The sequence below is a fragment of the Pollachius pollachius genome, assembly GCF_949987615.1.
Source record: "Pollachius pollachius genome assembly, chromosome: 8".
Lineage (NCBI taxonomy): Eukaryota > Metazoa > Chordata > Actinopteri > Gadiformes > Gadidae > Pollachius > Pollachius pollachius.
In genome coordinates this window covers 10,426,081-10,435,043 of record NC_136941.1, presented here as the reverse complement: position 1 = coordinate 10,435,043, position 8,963 = coordinate 10,426,081, and the positions used below count along the sequence as shown (strand labels likewise).

At 42.4% G+C, this 8,963-nt stretch overlaps 1 protein-coding gene across 1 annotated transcript; it reads left to right on the top strand.

Annotated features, from left to right (window-relative positions):
* Positions 1-249: 249 nt before the first annotated feature.
* Positions 250-7,317, top strand: spsb1 (splA/ryanodine receptor domain and SOCS box containing 1). The gene is made up of 3 exons (XM_079741810.1): positions 250-436; positions 3,514-4,386; positions 5,691-7,317. Exons 2-3 carry the CDS (start codon positions 3,693-3,695, stop codon positions 5,816-5,818), a joined length of 822 nt encoding a protein of 273 aa, XP_079597936.1. The 5' UTR covers positions 250-436; positions 3,514-3,692; the 3' UTR covers positions 5,819-7,317.
* The last annotated feature ends 1,646 nt before the right edge of the window (positions 7,318-8,963 follow it).

Genomic DNA, 8,963 nt, shown 5'->3' with positions numbered 1-8,963 from the left:
GAGTAGCCTAATCAAACAGTTCTCATCATGGCTGCCCCTTTGATAATTTAGGGATATTTCACTCAGTAGGGAACCTTCCTAAGCAAAACCTACAATTGGGCCGCGGCCTACAAATTAGAACTCCCCAGACATTTGGTAGACGGCATCGCGAGACGCAAGAAAATCGGACCTCGCGAGATCGGCGTGGTCTCGCGAGTCTACCCAATCTAGAACAGCAGCTGGGAGCTATTTTACCACGTGACGCGGGAGAAGCTCGAGAGTAGCCATCATTAATTTCACCCAAATCATGTTCAACCTAAAATGGTATTATTAGGTAAGTCTGTTGGGCTACGGTGAGGAGGCAAACCACCATGGCGTAAGGTTAAAACCGTGAAGTCGAAGCCGTGTACCTCGTCTCATTTGCCATCATTGTCCCACCGTTTAAATAGTTATAAGGGTAAGTGGATTATTTGCCTATTGCTTCCTTTCACCGTTTGTTTGTCTCCTTTTCAACTGTGAACAAGAACCGACGACAGGAGAACCTCGAGCTTTGCGATGTTCTTCTCTTTAGTTTCCCAATAAAGCGAATCCGTTTGAAATGTAAGAAGTTGTTTTTGTTTCAATCGTTGACTTGTCACACAGTTGAACAAAGTGTTTATAGTGCTGCGGCATTGTGCTAGATAATAATTACGTGCCTCGCTTCCTGTGTACCAAACAAGCAAACACACAACATGTTTCAAACACATTGTAACATTATATGATATTAACATAATTGCCGCAGGCTTTTTGCGCTCTACTAATGGTCGAACATGATCCTGGGAAGGTCCTTCACCATTAGATTAAGCAAGGAATACAAAATATGCCTCTTATCTGTTGTATCTGACAGCATATAGGTGCTACACAGGCCTTACGTTAAAGAAAATTGAATGCAGTAGGCTATGTCGGTACCTCATTAGGTATTCAGACTATCTGGATACCTATTCTTTTAGGGGTATGGGTTTTAAATGTTACTTTGTAGGCTAAATACCTGGTCTTAGAGCCTGTTTGTCGATTTATACGTTTGTTATACTTTTTCTATATAATATATTGATGTCGATATGAATGTTTCGTATAGCTTTACTGCTTCTTACAATCGTTATTCTGCGTGAGGTATGACCTTGGTTCAGTATTTCCTCGTATAGAAATAACTGCATGAGCTCTATAGACTCACCAGGTCATAAGACAGCCAAATTGTCCAAATTTGCCTTTTAAATAAGAGACAAGCGTTTCCTTGGCTCTGCATATTCAAACAATCTAACCTATTGAATTCAAATGAGTTTGAAACACAAGGGGCACCTGAATCCAGAATAATCCTACATATCAGATGCAAGCTGAAACACATCATGACAAACATTAATGAGATCACTAAATTTACCTCTTGGCCATGTTGTGTTTTCTATGGTTGTAAATGGCCTGTACATCGTATTTCGGTTTTTGATACTCTTATTAGTTTTGAGTTACTACTTGTATTGTTTCGGTTCAAGGTGGCGATCTGCCACATTGAGGAATTAAGGGGGACCACTTGGCAAAAGGTATGCTTAAATTAACATGTTGCACTCCCCCAGACGGCCGGACAGGCATTGAAGAAGAGACTGTTTACATTCAGCATTTGGCCACCCGTGTTTGCTCTTTTTCTCTCCTCCTGTTTGGCTATCACTGGAGATACATGACCCATTTAAATGGTTGTTTACTTGCATTACATAAAGTGCCAAAACACTTCTCAATGAACTCTTGTCTACAATTCAATTAGAGTGGCCCTCTCAGCAGCCTGGTTCTCCTTGACGCACAATGGCCTAGATATAATATGTGGTGACCTCATCCAGGGTTGTGGCTTGTCCGATCAGCACCGACTACTTGTGGTGGTACCAATCACACGCATTATGTATTCGGGGAACCTGGTTTGTTTTTAATGTGAACTTCCCCTTTTATAAAGTTGAGGGTGATTCAGTACATGTGTTCAGATTAAGTTGTGCATGGTTGCCTAATGGTCGACCTTGTGTGCCATGATCTCTAAGGCTACAACAAGTGTTCTGTTGGACTCGTCTTTGATGTGGATATGTAGCACCAGTGCATTATTGTGAGATGAGGGCTGTCGAACAGGACGCACCAGTCTTTTTCTTAAACTAAAAGAAAATCTGTGGCGAACAAGATGGGGCCTTGTTTTATATTTTAGAGCCTGATGTTTTGTAACTGCTTTTCCTCGAATCACTCTGACCAGACAACCAAAAAATGGAAATAGCTGGAGTTTCCCCCTTTTTACTTCCTATTTATGGAAATTTCTTGCTTTATCTGCCAGATTCAGGATTACTGTATGAAAAGTGAAATGTATATGCCAAACCGTTATAGTGCGTCTGCTTTCCGTGAAGTACATTTAGGCCTGGTATATTATTTTCTCTTAAAGTTTGCTGTCAATACAATATGCATGGAGGCATGTGCTCTGCTGGGCATCAAAGAACAAGGCTTCTTTAGTTAGTTCGTGAAATTGGGTTTATGAAGTTGTCTCCACCGATCTTAGATTTTCTTCAAATAATTTTCCACTCCTTTTGAACAGATTATTATTTTTTTTTTATTAATGACCAAATGCCAACCCTATATAACTTGGTCTTAAGCAGATTTTTTTCAAACTTAGGGTTAAAACAATGGAGACAGGAGGTTAAAAATTCTACCCTTCTACCGTGTCCGATTTTGTCAGCTTGTGTTAGAAACTCCAAAATTCCCAGAAGACTGATGACTAATGATGGAAGAATTGGAACAAAAGCAAGATGAGACATCGCAAGCTGACGGTTCTACATTTGATAAACGTACGCATCAATTATTGTCACCACTGCTTCAGAGCTGTATTAAATGTCATGAAGTCCCAACTACACGACTCCACAGAACACGGGAACAGTGGCAATCACCAGCGATGTCATGACATCCAAATAAACAGCAATTTGGGATTGTGTAGAAACAATGGCTCTAGAGGTCTAACAGCCTCACAGCCATGGCTCCTTGACAGGTATAAACCTCCAGACAGGGAATAATACCGTAATCGTGTCTTTAGTTTCTTGTGTCAAGAAACCACTATCGAGATGTGTGATTATTTTTAATACACCACAGCAGTAGTGCCATGAAGCTGTATATTTCACTTTCAGTTTTGATGTCTTTCCTGGCCGGCGTCATCTTTTGACCTTGTATCAATGTAGTAGTGGCTGCTTAATACGTTTGATTAAAAGGTGGTTCAAAACAAACTTATTCAGTTATTTGTTTCTCCTGACATGCCACAGACTGGAGCAGGTCAAAAAGCGAATTGACGAAACGCTTTTGTCTGGTGTTCCTGGGCAACATTAGCCAGCATCTTCAGCAATGGCACCAGCCACCACTTTAAATGAGCCCCTTGTACCCATGGTGATTTTCCAACTGTTTAGATCTGATGTTGGGCACGAGGCATAAAGGCTTGTCTGTTGGATCAAACCAATATTTTCGTCACTTTTTCTCATTTGCAAATCTATGCAGGTGAGCTCCAGCCCTCTACTGCCCTGGCCTTGACCCGCTGTTCCCTGGAGACGCCCTGCCGGGTCTGGAGCTGCACCGTGGAGGACGGGGTCAGCAGCTGATTTGCTCTCCCCCGATTGACCTAAGGAGGGGGGGGGAGACGGGGGGAGTAGTGGCCGCGGTCAGAGCCCACTCTGAGCATGGGGCAGAAGGTCCCCGGGGGAATCAAGAGCATTGACATGCGGGATCCAGCGTTCAGCCCCCTGAAGCTGGAGCTCCAGGCCCTGAACCACACCAAACCGTCCCGCCTGGACCTGCTGCTGGACATGCCGCCGTCGGGCTCCGACGTCCAGGCGCAGCACTCGTGGAACGACGAGGACCGCTCACTAAACATCTTCGTCAAGGACGACAACCGGATGATTTTCCACCGGCACCCGGTGGCGCAGAGCACGGACGCCATCCGGGCCCGCGTGGGTTACACGCGCGGACTGCACGTCTGGGAGATCAGCTGGGCCATGCGGCAGCGCGGCACCCACGCCGTGGTGGGGGTGGCAACGGGCGAAGCCGCCCTCCACTCGGTGGGCTACACGGCCCTGGTGGGCAGCAACACTGAGTCGTGGGGCTGGGACCTGTGCCGCAGCAAGCTCTACCACGACGGGAAGAACCGGCCGGGCAAGACCTACCCGGCCTTCCTGGAGCCCGACGACACCTTCATCGTACCGGACTCGTTGCTGGTGGTCCTGGACATGGACGAGGGAACTCTGGGCTACGTCGTGGACGGACAGTACCTAGGGGTGGCCTTCCGTGGACTCAAGGGCCGCAAGCTGTACCCCGTGGTGAGCGCCGTTTGGGGCCACTGTGAAATCAGGATCCGGTACATCAACGGGCTCGATCGTAAGTGAAAAAGTTGCATTTATTAGAACATGGCAAGGTCGATGAACATTTACGCTGTGCAGGATGCAATTGTGGCTGGTTACTGCTTTTACCAGTGGCTGGCAAAGTAAAACTTGGTCCTGGAGTGGCAAGTATATATTAATGAATGAGGGCTACCATATTACAGAAGCGCTGGTTCATTACAGGGCAACACGCTTCTACTTTCCAGCTAGACTTGAGTTGGTCAGGCCACATAATCAACGATTATATAAAGTGGGTTGACAAGTCCCGATAGCCCTGACATAATTAGACAGTTTTCCCAGTAAGTTTTAATTTTAAATCCTATCCTAGGATCCTATCCTACTTTTAAGCTATGACACATAGTTTTACAGATTAAGTAACTAATTACAAATTATAAATCGATAAAGAAGGAACCTTCCCCTTGACTACTCAATGCTGTCTAGATGATGACCCTATTTCGGAGTTAACTTCTGGCCCCTTAAAGGCCAGTACAGGCCACCGTAGCTTCTCCTACGTCGCTGGAAAGGGGGAGCTAGATGCCATCAAGACCTACACATTGTACTTAAACTACTTATTTCATTTGGCATATTTCAATCCGATGTCAGTGAGTGCTTTGTTCTATAAGAATTATTTTGACCTGTTTCAGCTGTTGTTCCATATGACTAAGGTCTCCAGTTCACATAGAGGAGCTGAAGCAAGTTGTTTATGACGTTCAATAAACCAGTGCGAAGATGCACTAAATCAACACCCCTTATAACTCCAGGGCTCATGTGCTCTTTTGAGTGAATAGGAATCTTTAAGCAAAATCTGAGCATCATTTCTAGGTACTCGGCCTATTCAAAGTGTTTGGCATTATTTATTAACAAAATAATGTAAAAGTAGCGAAGAGCCGATTGATGAGCCACCGATCATTAACTGCTAATGTACGCCCTTAAAACTGAGTTGGCCGATCATGCCATCATGTGACTGAAAAACGATTGTGCACAAGAAGTGCCAGCATTGTTTTCAGTCACTGAAAACAACTGTCCCATCTGGGTAATGGGAAATCTTTACACATCACTTTCAAAATATGTGTGGGCCTTTTTTCCCACTACCCAAATTAGAGCTTCAATGTGTAAATTCAGTTGAGGGAACTTTAAGCAAAACTCAAGGCTGGATTATTATTTCCAGTATGATTAGAGACCTTCTTACTTGTACATCAACACAAAACGTGCTTATTAGAAACCCATCTATTCCATAATAAAACCATTTGCAAGGGTGTGGGTGTAACAATCGCTAACCTGTACCCTCCTTCCTGTCTGCAGCGGAGCCTCTCCCTCTGATGGACCTGTGCAGGTGCTCCATCAGGGTGGCACTGGGGAAGGATCGCCTGAGCGAGATCCAGGGCTTACCGCTTCCAGCGTCCCTCAAAAACTACCTTCTCTACCAATGACCAATGGCTGACAATCACGGCATACACATTATCACACACTCCTCCCCTTCCTTGCATCTCTCTGGGATCCCATTTGGTTTCAACCTACTTTACCACACTACTACAGATTATATCTAATCATCCTTTTTGTTTTTTGGTTCCCCCCCAACCCACTCCGCTCACACAAAATCGAACCTCAGTCAATAGCACTGCTTTTCATGTTTGACAAGTGCTCAGATGACAAGACCTGCATTGCTCTTGGGCTTTGTACTCTTGGGCTTTTGCACTGTCTTCTTAAAATTCACTAAAGTCGGACATCAGGACTCACTGAACACTATGCAGATGCTGGGTTCCCGGACGCCTGTGAACACTCACTGTCAATAATGCACCTCTTTCAGTTGTGACGGTGAGGTGGGATGACTCATTGGTACCTCTGCTGTAACCGCCAGACCTCTTGGGAATCTAGGAATTATGAATTTACCCCATGGGTTTTTAAAGATGGATGCGTCACACATTTTGTGTGCAAACGAGCTGATGAAATTTAATAGCGTTTTCGATTTGGAGGTGGGAGTGATGTGCTCTTAGTGTCTGGCCACAAGATGGCAGCATTATCTTACATGGACACCACCTCATTGATATTAAAAGTACCCTCAATAAGTTGGCTTTTAGAAGACTTGCGTTTTTAAACAAACTAATAGGATTTGCCGGAGAGGTGCTGTTGATCAACCGACTTGGTATACAGTCTACAGTAGGGCTTTTGATGCGCCATTGTGTAGCATTTGCGAGTACTGCTATGGTAAACTTCATTCAGCGGTCACCCAAACTCCAGATTCTCTTTTCTCTTTGCACTCTTCACCATCAGGTTTCTCTGCAATATGGAAGTGCCTGTTTGTTTACCATTAGGGAATCTGACTGGGGCATGGGCATCATGACCAGAAATCTTTTATGATTCTATGTCACTGTGACTTGTGTGTAGCATGCACCTGCAAGAGAATTTCTCAAATTCGTCTCCTGTCTTTCTGTCACTTTATGCCTCTGTTCATTTTTTTTTGGTGTTGGGATTTTAAAGGGGATGGATTGGTTTGGGAGCCATGTTCAAACATGGAATGGCATAATGCCTTTTAACAACCTCCAAAAGCTGCATATGGTTCAGGCATTATAATATTTAGGCACAGAAACAGCTATGATATGCTGCATCAATGACAAGCAATTGTGGTCAAATTGCCAACATGTGACATGCAATGGATATTTCCAATGTGTAATCTTTTTTCTAATGTGCAGATGTCTTTTTGTTTCTTTTCATTTTAGCTTAGTGCTGGATGTGGACTCGTATTTATGGAGGACAAATTGTACCACAAAGAATTCATGAATATTTAATTTACCCTTTTAAAAACTGTTTTAAATAAGAACACATTAAAAAATTATCAAAGACCCTTTTTAATGGAGCATTAAATGGAACCTCAAAGAATACATTTATTGTTGGGATTTACAAATCCATTATTAAACTCCTTTTAACAGCCGTGATAGTGTTTTTAAATCGATCAACTAATTAGACGTTTAGATAATTATTTTATGGTTAGTAGTTTTCCGTATTAATTTCCCTATTGCTTTTCCTTTGACAGAATTCATTTCCCATGCTACTCTAACAAAGACAAGCAATTTAATCTTCTAAAGCTCACGCACCAACTGTGCCACTAAAGGAATACACAGAGATATAACACAAGCTCTTATTGTCTTTACGACAATGTAGTTTTATGTTTGTTGCGTCTGGTGCATGGTCTGGACGGCCTGTCGGGTACATATTTTCGTAGTTAAAAAGATTTTCAAGCATGTTATTAGTTTAGCTTTGTCACTATATTAAAGATTATTTGTGGCCAATTTCTTAGAACACTTAATAAAGCTATATTTTACAAGAAAGTATTCAGAATGAATGTACAATATGAATTAATTCATTGTCTTTCAGTCAGCGGATGGAGTGACCTAGAAGTTATCTTGTGTTCGTTGGAATTGGGAAACCCCACAAACTTGAATGAACTAATCAAATGTCTGAGTAGGCGTATTTCTCAAAAGTGCTTGAATATAGTTGGATTGATGTTGAATCAGTACTCTAATAAGATTATTAATCCCAAACCCCCTGTTCCAATCTGGGTAATACAATCACTGTCTAACCCTGTAACCCCCAACAACAAAATGTACTATTTATTGCTGCAGTTCGAAAACTAGATGTCTAGAGATTTTCTCATCTTTACCATATTTTGATAGCCTTTTATTGCTGAGCTATTGGGCTTCTAACATGACCCCTGGGTCTGCTGGCTTCTCTCAATCCTAAATATTGCCTCACCCAAAGTAGTTTTTCCTGGAATCCTCAAATTTTTGCTATTTGTTAAAGAAAAATTAACGGGAAGGTCTCGGGATGTAGGGTAATATGTCTGAGAGATGGTTATTTTTCTTTTTATATATATTTTGTATTGTGTTTGGTGCATAATATTCTAAACACAGCCATATATACAACACAAATGGAGAAACTACACCAATATTAAAAACGTATTTGGCCACACACACACACCTTGGATAAAAGTGTTTGCCAAAGGCCGAAAATGTAAATGTAATGTTATTTCACATGCAGCAACTAATATTTTGGTATATATATATGATCTTTTAACAATGATATACTTTAACAATGAGATTTTCTTTACCAGATCTCCTGGTTTTCATTATAAACAAATGAGGTTGGACACTTCTCCCTTAGGCCTATCTTATTTATTGAACGTTCAAGCCTGAGAAGGGGTTATGTTTGAAGACCTATATCCAGTAAAAAGGGGTTTTACAAAAATATGGTTAACTGTTTGGGACATTGATGAAAAACAAATTGGATCCTTTGTGGTATCGTCGTTTCGGGCTAGTTATGACTCGGGAGAGTGGTAAATGTTCAACATGTGGTTTATTCTGTGACACAAGGTAAACGAGCTTGCGTTCTGGAGGTGGTTCATGAAGCATCTCTCGAACACGGATCATGGGCGGACTCGTAAATAAGCCACACCTACAGGTTTTAATTTACCCAGGTAAAGTGTTTCGAAATGGCATAGAGGCCATGTTTGCAGTTTTTTACTTATCTACAAATTCATAAACCCTTATATGGTGTTGCCCACTATGTGGAGAAGAAACC